General features: G+C 40.9%; 1 protein-coding gene across 1 annotated transcript in view; it reads left to right on the top strand.

The window, feature by feature from the left end:
• Positions 1-17,929, top strand: part of LOC145391475 (uncharacterized) — a 148,873-nt gene that overhangs the window by 2,403 nt on the left and 128,541 nt on the right. Inside the window, exons 2-4 of the mRNA XM_080266086.1 lie at positions 1,636-1,788; positions 5,692-5,758; positions 7,888-8,214. Coding sequence (XP_080122212.1) covers positions 1,636-1,788; positions 5,692-5,758; positions 7,888-8,214 — 547 coding nt within the window. The remainder of the gene's footprint in view (positions 1-1,635; positions 1,789-5,691; positions 5,759-7,887; positions 8,215-17,929) is intronic.

The following is a 17,929-nucleotide window of genomic DNA, read 5'->3' as shown; positions in this document are numbered from 1 at the left end:
AGTTTGAAAAACTAGCGGGTGTTTGAGGAGGGGGAGACACTATGAGGTGCATTATTTATGTGAGAAGGAATTACTGGGTAATTCAGTCATTAAAGTGTGTTACTCCTCACTGTGGTGGTATTGGTGGGAGGCAAGGCTGGGATGGAGGTGGCAAGGGCCAGGCAGCTGCTTGCAGCGGCAAGCAGATCAGACCATGTGGATTCAGAGAACATTGCTCTAATCCCACCTGATCCCCTTGATTGACTGGTAGATTAACTCACCCACATCCTATATGCCTGTGCCACACAGTGGACACCATAGAAAATGGGTAGGAAATCAAACTGGTGGGTACACAACGTGACTATTGCCATCATCTAAACTGCCCTAACTACCTATTTCATGAGGGCTGTGGCCATCATCCGAGCTTCAGAGGTTAAATGATTGTCACATTGGTGGTTAACACTATCTTGTGGTGTGCCAGAGATAGATTGACACCATCTTGTCATACTGTTTTTGGCTCTAAATTACCTTTACCATTGCTATATTTACCCAGAGCTACCCTATAATTTCGTAACAACCCAACTCACTGTATTTCCTGCCATATACAAAGCACACTCCCCCCAAAAAAAAAGAAAATGCAACACACACACACACACACACACACACACACACACACACACACACACACACACACACACACACACACACACACACACACACAAAGTCCTGGTTTGGGACAGGCCTACAGGTTGAGGTGGCTGGCATGAAGGCCACCAACAGTCAGAAGCAAATCACTCAATGGCCTTACTAATTATTAATAACAGTCTCAATAATGGAGACTTAAATGAGCTTGTATTATCATAATTACACAGTAAGGTAAGCATTTTGTGAGTTAGATAAGCACACACATCATGGATCAAGGTAGTGCACCATGCCAGGCCCAGTGATAATTCGTAAACAAAAAACAGCTGATTCTGTTGAATGTAAGGCAGTGGTGAAAGACTTGTAGTTCTTGTATTTCCACTTTTAATACATAATTTAATTGGCAAATTATTATCCTAACATAATTTATGATATTTCAGTGTGTTTGCATAAGTTATCATAGGTTAGTTTAGGTTAGATTAGGCTAGGTTATAATTAAAGAAAGTTAGTTTAGACTGTGTTAGATTAGGTTAGGGTTGGCTGGGTTAAGTTGGGTTAGGTAAGTTTTGGTTGGGTTAGGTTGTTTGGTTAGACAGTTTAAGTAGGTAACACGTATGTTTGAATAGGTACAGTAAGGTTTGGCTTGTAATAATAAGTATTGAACTAGACTCATGTTGTCCTGTCTTTAATTATTATGGATAGGTAAGGAGAAATTTATTCAGCTTATAAAAAAATATACTGAACTGGAGGGATTATATATGAGGTGCTATCCATAATTTTTGGGACTAATGCTATATTAATTTGAAAATTCACCATAGCTCCTGTTGGGCACCATCATCCTTGAAGTAGTTCCCTAGCGCATTGATACACCGATCCCAGCGTTTCCTCCATTGCTGGAACGCTCCCTGGAAGTCCTTTTCGACAAGTGTCAAGCACTGCCTGCTATTCCTTCTGGATGTCCTCAGGGCTATCAAAACAATGCCCTCTCAGCTTAATCTTCATTTTTGGGAACAGAAAAAAGTCACAGAGTGCCTGGACAATAAGGCTTCATCTTCTGAGGCGAGTCCAAGAAGCTCAGTGCAGACATCAACGCGTTGCTGCATGTGGTCAGCTGTCAGGAGCCTGGGGACAAATTTGGCTGTGATGCGATGTGTGCCCAATTCTTCAGTGAGAATCCTGTGACATGTCATAAAACCAATTCCCACCTCCTCACCAATATTGTCAGTGCTCCGAGGTCGATCCTCACGGATGAGCTGCTAAATTTTTACAACATTCTGAGTTGTGCCGATTGAGGGCCTCCCTGTGTGGTTGTCATAATCAACCGATGTTTGACCGGCCTTGAACCGTGTCTGCCACTGAAACACCTGTGTCTGACCAGGAGATTGCTCACCAGACACTTGCTGAATCATTGTCAGGGTCTATTTTGCATTTTTCCTGAATTTTACAGAAAATTTGATGCAAATTCCCTGTTCCTTTTTCATATCTATATTGAAAATCACCTTACGACACATGCACAAGAGCAAACGAATTCGTTTTGTTTCATTTTGTTTCGTTTTTGAAGGCTCCACCATGCTTGCATGCGTCAGCCTTGGTCACCTAATGGTGGCTTTCCATGCTGCTTGATCTGTGGCAGCCTCCTTGTTTAGGCCCTTAACCCTGAGGTCATACTTAAATACCTTGTCCCACATCTTTCTCGGTCTACCCCTCATAACCCCACCCCCAATATTAACACTTCTCACCTTCTGCACAAAATTATCATCCCTCATCCTCTCCACATGCCCAAACCATCTTAATCTACCTCTCCTCATCATATCACCAATACACTCCAGTCCCATCCAACCTCTCAACTTTTCCATCATAAACCCAGCCCCCCCAGACCTTGCATGCAGGGACGTACTGCACATCCACCTAATCATTGTCATTTCTGTACGTTTGAGCATGCGAATATCCTCTTCCTTTACTGCCCAGGTCTCACTACCATACAGTATCACACTCCTAATGCATGCTGCATACAAAGACCCCTTAGCACGTAGGGAGAGTCCTCTCACTGTCAGGAGAGGCAACAGCACTATGAACTTCTTCCAGCAACTTCACACCCTAGCCACAGAGCCCCACTTCCAGCACATAACATTTCTCCCAAATAACAAAACCCTTCCACACACTCAAGAGACTCACTAGCAAGTTCAATCCTTTCATGCCTGACAATCTCTACCTGCTCTCCACGACACGCCACACACATAAAATCAGCATTATCTTGCAGTCTACCTCTAATACCACTACATCTCTAGTGCACCAATTTATCACAAACACTGCACAAGATGGAATTACTTCCCACGCTTTTGTGACAAATTGCACATGGCCACTCTCCCTCTTCTTTGACTGTACTGCCACCAACCCTAGATATCATCACTTTTGTTTTATCTGCATTTACCCTTAAGGCCTTATGCCCCGTACCATCTCTCTACTTCCTAACTCTTTCCTCCGCCTCCCTTTCATTCTCTGCAATCAACACCAAATCCTCAGCATACAACATCTCCCATGGGAGTCCATTTTTGAAGTCCTGTGATAAACAATATGAGACACAAACCTGACCCCTGAAGCACACCAGCATTCACGGAAAACTCGTCACTCAATTCTCCATTCACTCTTACTTGGGTGTGAGCACCCACATCCATGGCCGTAACCACCCTAACCAGCCACTCCTCCAACCCAGGCTTTCTCATTGCCCACGTCACCACCTCTCTAGGGACTCTGTCAAAGGCCCTTTCCAAATCAACAAAAAGTACAGATCCCTTTGCTTTCCAATATATTTTTCCTGAAGTTGTTGAATGAATGTCACAAATCCCTACGTCCACCTAGCTCCTCACCGTGTGGTTCACTGACTCACAATGCATGTTAGTACTGCCACCTAGAGGTGCATCGCGCTACTACAATCCGTTTAGGTGTTGTGATCCCTGTCCTGAAAATTTTGGATAGCACCTCGTATGACTGAATCCAGTGCAGTTGCCATTTTTAACATCCTATAATTCTAAAGCAGTTTGGCGGTGACAGAACGTAGAATGTCAGTCCTATGATTCTACAGGGTTTTAGCGGCGACAGAATGTACAATAAGTCAGTATAACAGCACTAGGCTGGTATTGGAAGCATCCAGTCTGCATTAGGAAACAAATATGAGACCAATCAGTAGCTACCTATTGTTTAGTGATGCAGAGGTGGCTCTAGGTGGAGTAGCTTGGCACCCATATTCACCACATAGGACTTTGCCAGATGTGTGATACAGTCAGTGGTTGTTTTTTGTTGCTGATCAACCCCAGACTGTCAGGCAAAGCAGACCCATCAGCTACATGCAAGCAACACTAGAGGGTTGTCCCATGCAATGACCTGATGTTCCTTTGTGGCTGACAGTGCCTAACCCAAGCAAGGTGTGGGGAATAGTATGGTTTGGTTCCTGAATGAATGCCACATTTGCATCTCTCCACCCAGTTAATAGGGGCACCAAAGCAGGCTCCACTTTACCCTGTAATCTGGTTGTTACCAACCAGAGTTGTAATGGTTTCATGGGTTATAGGAAACTATTAGGCTTGTCACTGATCATAGAGCCACCTGATATGGAAAGGAAAGTAATAACAAGTAACAGAAAAGGAAGGGAGAGGCAAGATGAGAGGAAGGCAGACACAGGAATAAAATGAGAAGGGGGAAGGGAGAAGTTCAGTACTACCATACATCAAGTGAGTGGATGATGGTTGCCACCACCTACTACCTTCAGTCATTGTTTAAATTATGTAATTACAAATGCTGTATGTATCTTTGTTTTAGGAATACCCTGTACTTACATATAAGCTTTACTGGTTTCTGTATTTCCTCAGAAAGTGCACATTAATCTGTTGATTCCAGGCCAATGACTTCTAAAAGTATTACATCGTTGCATTGATGTAACATTAAGTACTTGTCCGCTAGACAGTCTGTACTGTTGTGTATGTAATGAAGTGATCTGTTATTCAGGTGTGTGGTGAGAGAGCAACTGGACATGCACAAGGCTGCTTGCAGTCAGTTCATCAAAGGAGCTGATGTGGACTCTGCAGACCCCAACTAAAAGGTAATGATTGTGCCAAAACTCAAATCTTCATGTTGATTTTTCTGGCTCTGTCTGTATGAAGTGTTGTACTGTAAACCACTGTTTTGCATGACTAATGTATTACCAAGTTATACTGTGCATTGTGCAAATGGAATCTGCACAGAAAGAACCTTAAGAATCCCTCTTTTATTTTTATATTGGGGAAAAGTGAATAATAAATTTTCCCAAGGGTCCCTCTTTTGGCTCTCTAAAAAGTTTTTTTTTTTTTTTAGTACAGGAATGCTTCCAGTATAGTGTGGCTTACTGTCAAACTGTTCCACCATTGATGGTATCCATGTCTCTGATGCACAGTAATGAGTTGGCAGGAATTTCAGAATACATTCCAAATGTAATATAAGAGTTACTTGATGATTACTCATGGAAGGAACGTCGCATTTTAAGGGTTAAAGATGTATTGATCATGAATGTCACAGTAAAGTGATATTAAATGTTAAATAAATTGCTTTTTTTTTTTTTTTTATAACAGTTCATGTTGTACACAGAGATTTGCAAACCAGCTCTTCATAAGACAAAGACAGCATTTTTTTTTTTTTTTTTTTTTTTTTTTTTTTTTAATACATTTCCATATGTCCTTTATTGCTGTGCAAATTGAATAACCATATAAATGAATCTGATTTTTTTTCTCTCCCTTCACAGCATAAATGAACTCCATGCAAAATTAGGGTTCACTGGACAGTGTTACTGTATTAAGTTGATAGACATGCTGGTCTAATGGCAGCTGTTGTTCCAGGTTCACAGCTGGTGTCAGAGCTGTAAAGCAGTCGTAAACACTGTCATCATCAGGGTGCTGCCTGAGTAATGGATAATAAGGATGAAACAGGACTGAGGGCACATCTTATGTTGTGTTAGCACATTCAACAAGAGGTACCTCAGCCAACAACTTATGGGTTATTATCCATGTAGTGTCATGTGGAAGATTTGTTTTTCCCACATAGGAGCTGATCTTGGATGATATACCTGGTGTGGTATTCTTTGCAGTATCTGTTGCTGCAGAGACAATAGGTAACATCTGTTGAAATGAGGAAGATGGTGGTAATATCAGTCTGAATTGACAGCTTGACTTAGTAGTGATGGCCTATATGTTTAAAGTTACAGTTCTGAATTATTCATATGTTAGCAATATTTAATCCTTTGGCCGTGTTAGGTGACTGTGGCCACCCTACTAATTATTCTTCATGACATGTCAGGCGACTACAGTCCACAGCTGCAAAAAAACAAATTTCCATCCACACATCTGTTGTTTTGTATAAATACAGTAAGTTTTGATTTTGTTTATGTGACAACAGTGTACATGTGTCTGGTGTATATATACCGTACTAGTGAAAAACCTTGACGGAAGTAAATAATCTCATAATTATGGCAAAATTAGAGAATATCAATAATTAGTTTTGCATTTTTTCTCAGAAAATTACAATTTTCTTGTACAAATACAGTAAATTTTGATCTCTCTTATGTGCCAACAAACAGTGTACATGTGTCTAGTGTAGATATACAAGTGAAAAATCTTGATTGACTTAAATAATCTCATCATTATTGCAAAACTACACAATAGCAAAAATTAATTATTATTGCATTTTTTTCTCAGGGAATCACAATTTTCTTGTAGAGAAAGCTGCATTTTTTACCATTATCACACACAAAAAAAATGGAAACTTCTTGGTCATTTCCCATTTGAAAAGGAACAACAAAGTTATAATTAGCACATTTTTTTTTAGGAATTTAGACCCTGTAATGATAGGTCACGGTCAAAGGTGTGAAGGAATAATAGTCTGTGTTGAAATTTTATCCTTTTTATGTAATTACAATTATTATCCAGTAATAGTGATGAATTTTTGACAGTTACTGTTCAGTTGTAATGGGAGCATCTTATGACTGAACATTGGTACAACAAAGGTAAGTCATCCTACTGGTAGTACACAGTAAGATTAATACCAAGGTAGAGTAACCAAAGTACAGCAATACCTCAATATACAATACCCCTAGATGCGATACCCCTGCTTAATAATGGGGGTAGAAATATTACCTTACCCCGCCTAACGATGGCCAGACCCTGGTTTAACAATGGGTTTTGATTTTGTTTAAAAACTGATTCTGATGATATTTTAGTCTAAAATTGTGTGTTTAGGTTGATTTATAAACGGTTTTCAGACTTAGATTAATGTGTTTTAGCCATAGGTGCGGGTGAGCATTGTCATTTTGGGGTACAGTTTACTAAGCTTGATTTTTTCCAGACTCATATTTGATGATTTTCAGATTTTATTTGTTGGTTTTAGTGAGTTATTTACAGGTGTTTGGCTTAGGTTAGCTTCTTAGACAACTGTTAGGTCATTTAGATTGTATTTAAACTTGCTTTGGGGCTCATTTGGGTGGGTTTTGGGCTTGGTTTGGGAGGAAATCTAAGGCTGGTAAACGCTCCACATTGCTTTACATGTTAAAAGTACCCCGATATGCAGTACCCTGCCTAACGATGGGGTTTTACCTAACCAATTATATCATTAAACTGGGTCTGCCTGTATAGTGGAAGGTGGAAGTTGAGAGAAGTGGAAGGAATGATATAATGGAGGTGGTAAAGAAAGAACCAAATGTAAATTTAGAGTGTGAGGTGAGTGACAAATTAATGGAGGTGGTAAAGGAAGAACCATATGTACAGTCGGAGTGTGAGGTGGGTGACAAAATAATGGAGGTGGTAAAGGAAGAACTAGATGTACAGTCAGAGTGTGAGGTGGGTGACAAAATAATGGAGGTGGTAAAGGAAGAACCATATGTACAGTCGGAGTGTGAGGTGGGTGACAAAATAATGGAGGTGGTAAAGGAAGAACTAGATGTACAGTCAGAGTGTGAGGTGGGTGACAAAATAATGGAGGTGGTAAAGGAAGAAGTAGATGTACAGTCGGAGTGTGAGGTGGGTGACAAAATATCCCTCAGTGACAGTGAGACTGTCCTGGATACAGTGTCCCCAGCTGAAGTTAACCAGTTCAGATGTTTTCAGTGTTGTAAAGTATTTCGTTTTAAGAACAGTCTTAACCATCATGCAGTTGTTCATTCAGGAGCGAAGAATTTCAAATGTGATGAATGTGGTAAACAATTTGTACACAAGTTTAGTCTCACCCAACACCTATTATTTCATTCAGGAGTGAAAAATTTCAAGTGTGGTGAATGTGGCAAACGATTTGCACAGAAGTGTGATCGCAACAGACACCTGTTAAGTCATTCAGGAGTGAAACATTTCAAGTGTGATGAATGTGGTAAACAATTTAAAGAGAAGGGGAATCTCACCAAGCACCTGTTAAATCATTCAGGAGTGAAGAATTTCAAGTGTGATACATGTGGTAAACGATTTGCACAGAAGCGTGGTCTCACTCAACACCTGGTAATTCATTCAGGGGTGAAGAATTTCAAGTGTGATGCATGTGGTAAACGATTTGCACTGAAGGGTGATCTCACCAGACACCTATTAAGTCATTCAAGAGTGAAGAGTTTCAAGTGTGATGAATGTGGTAAACGATTTGCACTGAAGAGTGGTCTTACTCAACACTTGGTAATTCATTCAAGGGTGAAGAATTTCAAGTGTGATGAATGTGGGAAGCATTTTGGTAGGAAAAGTGATCTCACCAGACATTTATTAAATAATTGTGGAGGGAAGAGTTTCTAGTGTACTGAATGTGGTAAACAGTTGACTCAGTTGATGTCACTCAACTCTGTTTAATTCATTAACCCGTCATGTCCCAAGCTATTTTCCACCTCCGACACCCCCCAATCCCGAGCTATTTTGGAATTTTTATTTATTTTTTTTTGGCTGAAACTTCCGCTTTTGTTGAGAAACAAAGGAAAATCACCAAGAAAGGGCTTACCGTGGTCCATAAGTGGTCGGAACAGGTGAGGTCCCCCACGCCAGGTACAGTACCCTCGCGTCCAACTCGGTAATATTGTCATGCACAGGTCCCGTGTTGGACAAACAACAGAGCTTATGGGGAAAAATGAATTATGTCAGCAACCCTAGGAAAAGTCACCCTAAATACCTACCATATACTTTTACATATATTGGTACTACTGTAATTATAATAAATGGTGCTGTACTATGAATGAAACTAACCATTTAGGATAGTGTTCGTGGGCTTGCTGGGAATGGAAGGTGGTATCCAAGGCTGTAGGTAGTCCTACTGGGTTCACGGAGGATGGCTGCTGGCGTCACTAGCGGGTAATGGCTGCTGCTTCTTCTCATCCTCCCTCATAAATCCTGCGAAATCACACTCAGAATCACTATCCTCATCCACATCCATGGAAGGTCCTGCTTCTGCCTGTCCTAGCACTCTGTAAGCCTTCACTGCTGCCAGGATCTTGTCTTGGTGTTTTATTATGGTCCTCACGCTGGCTTCATTCACGTCGTAGTCCTTGGCGATGTCCACTTTCCTCTCCCTTTTCTTCTTCCTCTTGATTTCTAGCTTGGTGGCCTGAGGGAGGTGCTGCCACTTCTTGGGGTTCTCAGAAGGCTTCCTAGGCATCGTGAGCAGGAAAAAATGCAGTAACAAGGGCAGAAAATGCAGCAAGAAAAAAGCACTTTCCAATGCGAATTATGTGACTGAGTGGCACTGTGGGGGGAGAAATTTAAACAAAACATCACGTGAGAGCAGAAGCATTTTTGATTGGGCGACATCACGATCAGGTCACGATAGAGAGTGGGGGAGGCAACTTGATCAGAAGTTTTGATTGGCTGTCAGCATCACAGGAACGTCCAGTATGACCTTGTTGGAGAGGGGGTGATCGTGCTAGAGGCGTACTCTGCGGATTTCACCCACTTCTCGGAGCTCCGTGTGCGTTATGCTAATGCACCCATATTACAGTAATTAAATTGTATTAAATCGTACTAATTTTTTGCTTTCCATGCCGGACGCGAATCGTGCTGGACAAACGCGTGTTGGACGCGAGGGTACTGCATCGTATTCTGTCACTGATGTGTGAGGTGCTCACGCTTTCTATGGTAGGTAATTTTGGGAGAAACCACAAAGAACACCTTACATTTATTGAATTTGATCTAATAAACAATAACAATATAATGGTTTTCAATGAGTTATGTATGAAAAGTAAACATTGTAGCTTAGCGCGAGCATAGCGAGTTTGGTCAGAGTGGTAACACGCTATGTGCTAAGTTTCTTGTTTCAGTCAACATATCATTTTTTCTACTTGTATACAACTGTTTCAATGCCATCTTACCATTTTGTACTGTATGTAAATGTTTTCAGCTGTTTTCATTCATGACGATGACATGTAGCATAACTATAGCGCACATCTGCTTACTCAGCGCACTCGCTATGACTCGTATCTCAACATACCATGTAGTTTTATCACTTTCATAATATTTTTTTCTTTACCTAAAACCTTTCCTCCACCACTGTAAATCTTTTCAATTATCTATATTCATTACGAGGGCATGTAGTGAAATGCTAGCGCATATTCACGTAGCAAGCACAATCTCTACGACTCGTGTTTCAACTTCTACTTATTTTTTCACTCCCAGTATACTTTCCCACTGACATTACACCCGTTTACACCCAATACTGTACTGTAAATATTTATTGGCATTATTTATTCAACTGAGTGTCAGAATATTGCACCAAAATACCCTCGTGATGAATGTTTTGACTAAGATAATACTCACACACATACATACTAATTTTTCACTTATATTACACCCTTTTCCACTTGTAGACTCCTATTTACATATTTTGTGAAAAATGTTGAATAGTTCTGTTAAACAAATCGGGGCCCTCTTTCTGGGCACCAAAATGTGAGAAATGTTTAATGTATCCAAGTCGGTATCCCTGCCGGGACACCGCTATGCAAGAATTTTCTCGCTACACAACTCGTAGGTCGTTACTCTTCCCTAAAGTTGTCTAAGTAAATCAAACAAGTCTCAGAGTTAGGTGATACGTAAATTAAATTTAACTCACCTACAATACTATCTTCTATCTTATCTCTTCGCTAATCCCCCCTTGAATTGGCCAATTCGTAAAGGTTACTTAGGTATATGAAGAGGGAGTGATCGTTAACCGATGACGATGAGGCTGCCTGGTATCGTTGCTTGGGGAAGCAAGCGTCCTTATGGTGCGTATGTACAACCTAGCTTGAGAGCGACTAGGAACAGAGTGAGTGAACGCGGCAATTCTATCTCCCTCATAGAATGGTAGGTTGCCAACTTTTACTTAATTACAGTACTAAATACAGTCAAATTACATCATGATATGTACAGGGCAAATCTAACAAATTAATCTTAGTTCCACTTAAATTAAAGTTAGACCAATTATTCCCTTTAACTATGTAAATATCTTAATTCCACATCTGACTTAACAGGGGAATCTTTCCCTGCTTGCCACGTCACCTATCGCGCAGACGCAGCTTAGGTCAGTGGAAAATACCACATAATTACATGTATTTACAATGCATAGTTGTCCACGGGGGTTAAATGCAGTAGCATTTAATTTATCAGTAACAAGAATTATTAAAGAGAACGTCGTTTCTGGGTTATTAAAACCGCTTGAATAATTAACAACAGTCTCTACGTCCTCTGCCTTTAACCAGGGATAAACTATGATAAATTTAGAGAGCACAACTGCTCTGGGGGAAAATATTTCCCACATATTTATGGGCCTTAATCATTCCACTGAGCGTCAGGATATCGCATCTATATTATATACACTTGCTAGGAATATTTTGACTTAGAATAAATTGCAGCACTTACAAAACTTTCAATTTATATTACACCCGTTTGCATTTTTCATGCAAATATTTACATACTTACGGGCCTTATTCATTCCACTGAGCGTCAGAATATCGCATCAATTTACCCTCGCTAGGTATGTTTCCACTTAGATCATATTTATACTCTTACATACTAATTTTCCACTTATATTACACCCGTTTCCACTTTATACAACTATTTACAGATCTATGGGCCTTATAATTACACTGAGCATCTGTTTGTTTCATTTATTTCTGAGTATCAGCCTCCTATCGCATTCAAACCATATCAAAAGTGCATCAAGGTGCGATACTCGCTGAAACATGGGTGAATACAGAGACCCATTTTACACTCCACGCACTCATAGCGGGTGTCTTTCCTCTGAGTGGTGGGTCTCACCAGGGAATTGCTACACACATGACACCTGCGTTGGGGCCTAGGTCTATTTGGCTGGGGAGGGATAGGAGTGGGGAAATGGCGGGCGGATATTCTCAGGGGAGTTTGAGCGACAGGGGCAGTGCGGGTTCGGTGTTGGGGCTTTTCAGCCACATACCGGGAAAACATCTCTCTTGTTAGCTCCCTCACAAACCCATCAAAGGTTTCCTGAACTCCTGTTGTCATGGCGTGAAGGTGGTGGCTGTAACGATGAGAAATTGGATTTCTCACCGTTGTTGTTCCCCAGTGTAATGATGGTAATTTTATCCCATCATTATTTATCAGGTTTGTTCTGTTTAACTTACTTGTTGATAATACAAAGGGTACTCAACTTAGTCTCCCCTCAATGACTGATAAAGTATTCACTAAAGAAAAAACGAAGGGGGGGGGGATTAACTTTGACTTTGAATGATAAAGGTTAATTGCATAAAGGATATTTTCGGTAGCGTTTGTATTTTTAACCGAGTCGAGAATAAGTTAGTCGTTCCCAAAGCGGAGGAATCTTGAACTGGAAGGGGAGTGAGTCATGCGTGAGGGGACAAAATTCCCTTGGTTGGATATCAAAATTGCATATACTTTACTTTACTTTAATAAATCTATACTTGTTAAACAAGACATTTTTTTTTTTTTTTTTTTGAATTACATGACCTTTAACCCCTTAACCGCGGGGCGTCACTTTTGTGACGCTTGGGAGCAAGGGATCATACCGCGGGGCGTCGCTTTGGTGATTCTGTGTTATTTTGAATTCACCCGTGCTTCCAAGTGGGGGCTTGTATCATCTATCAGTACTGCCAATGTCCAACACTAGTCAGCACTCCTAATCTCATCTGTACTCCCATCCATTGTTGACAATTTAGCCATTTCTCCCCGTTCTTGCCTCCCCTCCCTACCCCCCCTCCATTACACTATCCTCTCGCCTGCCCGGCCGTGCTACGCTAAGTAAATCTTCCCTGGAATTTTTCACTGATTTCATCCATTGAAATAAGCCCTATGCCCTATTCTTATACCAAATAATATATACAAGAAAGAAATAAGGTAAGTGAGAGTGCCATACACCTGGAATTGGCTAATTATCACCTGACAACACCTCACGTTCACTCGTTCGCTAATTTTCGCTGTTTTTTTCCCCTTGAAATATGCCATATAATCTATTTTCGTAATAAATATACATATAAGGAGGGAAGGGAGAAGCCTAAGTGATATTTACATTCACCTGGAACTACCTAATTTATAATGTATTGTCTAGATTTCCTGCCAATCATTTCAGTGAAATACATAGCTGTTTCAAGAGCTACATTGGTAGTACTGAATAACCCCTAAGTAGGCCTCAACCCGGGCCGGCCCTCCTTTATCAGTTCTCTCTCATCTTCCGAAGAGGAGGTACGGCTCATCCTCTTGCTGACTTCAGGGCCTTTTTTCACCCCCATGCAAAGGGCCCTGTGACCTTTACCCCCTACTAAACCTCGTGTGGAAAGAGGTAAAGGGCTGACAATTGATAAAAGAGTGACTACGATCTTTCTATTGAGTAAAACAGTGCAAGTGGAATTGTAAATAATGTGTAAACAGCAAGTGAAAGTAATGAATGTAAATATACGTGAACAATGGAAAATAGTTTTATAAGTTACTTCAAGTGACAGTACATAACACAGTGTAAATAAAATAGAAATGTAAATAACGTAAATAAAATAGAGAACGTAAATAGAAATGTAAATGAGTAGTATTATAAGAATACGAGTACAGTATATACCCCAGGAGTAATGAAAGTGAAAGTTTCACTCTAGCATGTCTGAATGCTATGAGTTATGAGAGTGAAGATGAAAGTGACATTCACTCTCAATGTCAGTATACAGGACGAAAAAGTGAATGCTACATATTTTACTGAAAGAAATTGAATCCCTACAGTGACAATAAACTAATACTACTGAAGGAAACGTATGGATAAAGACTGTAGATATATATATAAGTGTTATATAGTAATAGAAATATAAAGTGTGAGGGGTTTTATGAATAATAAATGACAGAGTACCAAGAGCGAACTAACGCAAGTGCGGCAGTCAGACGCGCTCATAATTTTCATTGCTTTCACAGTGTTTTTTTTTTTTTGGAGTATGGATCCCAAACTACTTGAAAATCATAGAGTAGTGTTTATAGTGTTAATATCTGGCTGTGGTAATCATATTATGGGTTGTCGGGAAGTGTAAAGTGGAGACTTCGTTACCCAACTTCAGAGGTCTCCACAAGTCCTACGGTAACCTGACGAAGGCTCAACAAACATTCCAGGAGAAAGCTGAAGGTATGTGCCATAAGCATATATAATTTTAATATTCTAGGACTAATAACTGATTTTTGGCAAATATTTTTTGAGAGTCTGTCGGAGCCCGAATAACCCCGCACACACGCAAAACATCGGTAAACATGCCCGCGGTGTAGGGGTTAATAATATGAAAAGAGTTGTAAATTAAGTACTAGTTTGGGCGATAGTAATACAGTACTGTTACCAAGCGAAACAATTTGAATATTTAACAATGACAGAGTTAGAGAAAGAACAGAGAAATTAGTTGGAGAAGAACAGGGAGGCTTTAGGAAGGGAAGAGGTTGTGTAGATCAGATATTCATTCTTAGATCTTTAGTGGAAAAGTTTCTAGAGAAGGGAAAGAAGTTGTATGCGGCTTTCACGGATTTGGAGAAAGCATATGACAGGGTGGATAGACAAGGATTGTGGAAAGTGTTAAGAATTTATGGACTAGATGGGAAGTTGTTGAATGCTGTGAAGAGTATGTACAGTGGTGCGAAGGCTGCAGTGCGTGTGGATGGTGAACTAAGTGAATTTTTCTCTTTGAAAGTTGGTTTGAAACAGGGATGTGTCATGTCTCCATGGTTGTTCAGTCTGTACATGGATGGGGTAATAAAAGAGGTACAAGGTAGGGTAGTGGATGTTGGAGTGGCCCTGGTGAGAGAGGATAGTGTTTGGAAACTCCCTGTACTGTTGTTTGCAGATGATACTGTGTTGTTGAGTGAAGACGAAGGGGAGCTGCAAGGCTTGGTGGATGAGTTTGAGAGAGTGTGTAAGAAACGGAATCTAAAGGTGAGTTTAGGGAAGAGTAAAGTGATGGTCTTTGAGAGGGGTGAAGTTAGTGAATGTACAGCGAGGTTGGATGGTGAGGAATTGGAAAATGTGAATACGTTTAAGTACTTGGGTAGTGTGATGAATAAGGATGGAGGTTTGGAGGGTGAAGTGCTTGAAAGGGTACAGCAGGGAAGAAAGGTTGCTGGGTCTTTGAAAGCAGTGATAAGAAACAGGGAAGTGAGCATGGAAGTGAAAATGTTACTTCATGACAGCATTGTGATACCAACTCTAACGTACGGAAGTGAAGCTTGGACATTGTTGGAAGGACACAAGTCAAGAGTGAGAGCAGTGGAAATGAGTTATTTAATAGGAGCCTGTGGAGTCACGTGGAGAGACAGGCTGACGAATGAGGATATAAAGGAGCATTGTGGTGTGGATGTGGATGTGATAGGAAGCGTTATGAGGAACACACTGAGGTGGTTTGGCCATGTGGAGAGGATGGAGGGTGAAAGACTGATGAAGAGAGTGTATGTGAGTGAGGTGGAGGGGGGAAGAGGGAGGGGGAGGCCGAGGATGAGATGGAGGGTTGGGGTGGAGAGGTATATGAGAGAGGGGGGTGTGAGTTGGGAGCAGGGCAGTGAAATGACGGGGGACAGGGCGACTTGGAGGCGATTTGTTTGTGGCCACCCCAAACGGGATTGAGGCGTCTAGCAATAGATAGATAGATAGAACAGTGACTCCTGAGTTCATCACATTTCATTCTCGATTATCAGTTATTCTTGGGCTCGTCAATGGCCTCAAGACTGGGACATTCAATGACATGGACTGTCTTTTCGGGCTGGCATAGCCTCGAACCAAAAATATTCACTCATGTACTTTTACGTCGGGCCAGTCTAAAATCATCACACAATTCACTAATATTTCATAATCACTTGGGCTTGCTTAGCCTCGAGGAACAGTTCGAAATTACATATCCTTCTATCTATCTATCTATAGCCCGACGCCCTAATCCCGCAAAGGGTGGCCGCAGACAAAACGCCTCCAAGTCACTCTGTCACCCACCATTTGACTCCCCTCCCCCCAACTCACCCCCCCCTCCCTCATATACCTCTCAACTCCATCCCTCCACCTCATCCTTACATCCACTAAATTCACTTTAACACTCCTAATATTTCTAACCTATTAATAAAAGAAGAGAAAAAAAACGGTTGATGAGTTAAATTCGCTTTTCCGTTACTGATCACATTAACTTTCAAAATTCTGTACATTATCTACTATAAAAAAAAAAAATTTCACCTGATTGATTCATTATTCAATTGCTACTACATTCAGTTATAAATCTATTTGTGGGTAGTGTAAGTGTGTGTGTACAAAAAGTCTATGGGCAATATCACATGATGGCCTCGTCAACCTCAAAGTCACGGTGTCTGTGGACTGAAGCAACGTCTGTTACCCGAAACGTCTGGTTAGCCAATGTCTACGTTAAGCTATTACTTCATATTGTTCACGACAAGCAAGAATTAAAACAAGCAAGGGGGGAGAAAGGAGGAATGTGTACAGCTCACCTGAAACAACGTCTGTTACCCACAACGTCTGGTTAGCCAATGCGGCTTAACTGGGCACGTAGGGACGCTACTGCTGTTCAAATGAGACTGTGTTTTTGCGATATAGTGGGTTTTAATTCTCTTCACTATTTATATAATAGAGTACACATGACGTTAGGACTTTTGATTGAATTGGGGAAATTTTTGGATTCATTCCTTACTACAGTTAAATACTGAATTTACCGCCATCCCACCCTGAGTTTGAGGTAGCTTATGCCATCTAGTGACGGCTAAGGCAAGCGGAACTACTTGATCCTCATAAATTACATTATCTTTGCCTTTTCTGACTATTAATTTCAAATATTTGGATTCTAGCAGCTTCATTAGTAAGCATTTCACAACAATGATACGGAAAGAATTGCATACCCATTATTATTCTGTTTAAGGTTTAAACTTGGCACCCGGCAACGCCACACCACAAGCAAGGGGATGTTGCCTACATCTGTTATTCGTTACCTACCAGATGGGTGAACTCCCATAGCTCAACACTCCCAGTTACACTACCTATGCATAGATACAGAGATATATACATATAAAAATAAAGTTATCCCTACATCAGTCATTAACACATGATCTACTACTTAGAACAGGAGCCTTATAGACTAGTATTCAGATTACATTCTATCTAACTTAGAAATTACAGTACCTCTAAACATTTACATGAATACTAAATTTGTGGCATTACAGTGGCAATTCAGAGCAGTAATATCTAGCAAGTGAAAGAAAAGCTTCTTATACCACTTCATCGTGGTCCTGGCACACTCGACCATTGATATCATGGAGTCTGACTGGTCCATCAGGCGCATATTGATGTTATAATCTAGGTCACGCTCAGGTTTCCATATGTGGCGCCTGTTCTCGCTTCGGTAATCAACGGAATCAGTACAGTGCATCAAGGGGCGGTGAACCGTGGACAAGAGGCTGACTTCTCTATTATGGTTCCACACAGTTGCAAGTATGTTGTTTGCCTGGAAGAAGATAACCTCATTTCTGTCAAGTTTCCACCCCACCTTGACCATGTGATGCCAGTTCACCTTTACGGTACCACAGATTCCCGTGTCATGCCTGCACAGTATAGATAACAAGCGTGAAGAGGGCTAGTGTACCAATTGTCCAGGTAAAGGACGTGACCACGATGAAGGTAGTCTTCTATCATTGTCTTTACCACTGCTCCCAACAGTCCAATACTCCGATCTTCTATTATGTCTGTTTGTGCACCGGTGTACAAGACTATGTCTTGCACATAACCAGTCCTACGGTCACACATAACAAAGATCTTGAACCTAAAACGGTGCCTTTTGCTGGGTATGTACTGCCGAAATGAAATATTG

This window comes from Coenobita brevimanus, chromosome 18 (assembly GCF_032717465.1).
Source record: "Coenobita brevimanus isolate Jiangsu-jjx chromosome 18, ASM3271746v2, whole genome shotgun sequence".
In the NCBI taxonomy this organism is placed as follows: domain Eukaryota; kingdom Metazoa; phylum Arthropoda; class Malacostraca; order Decapoda; family Coenobitidae; genus Coenobita; species Coenobita brevimanus.
This window is presented reverse-complemented; position numbering and strand designations above follow the sequence as displayed.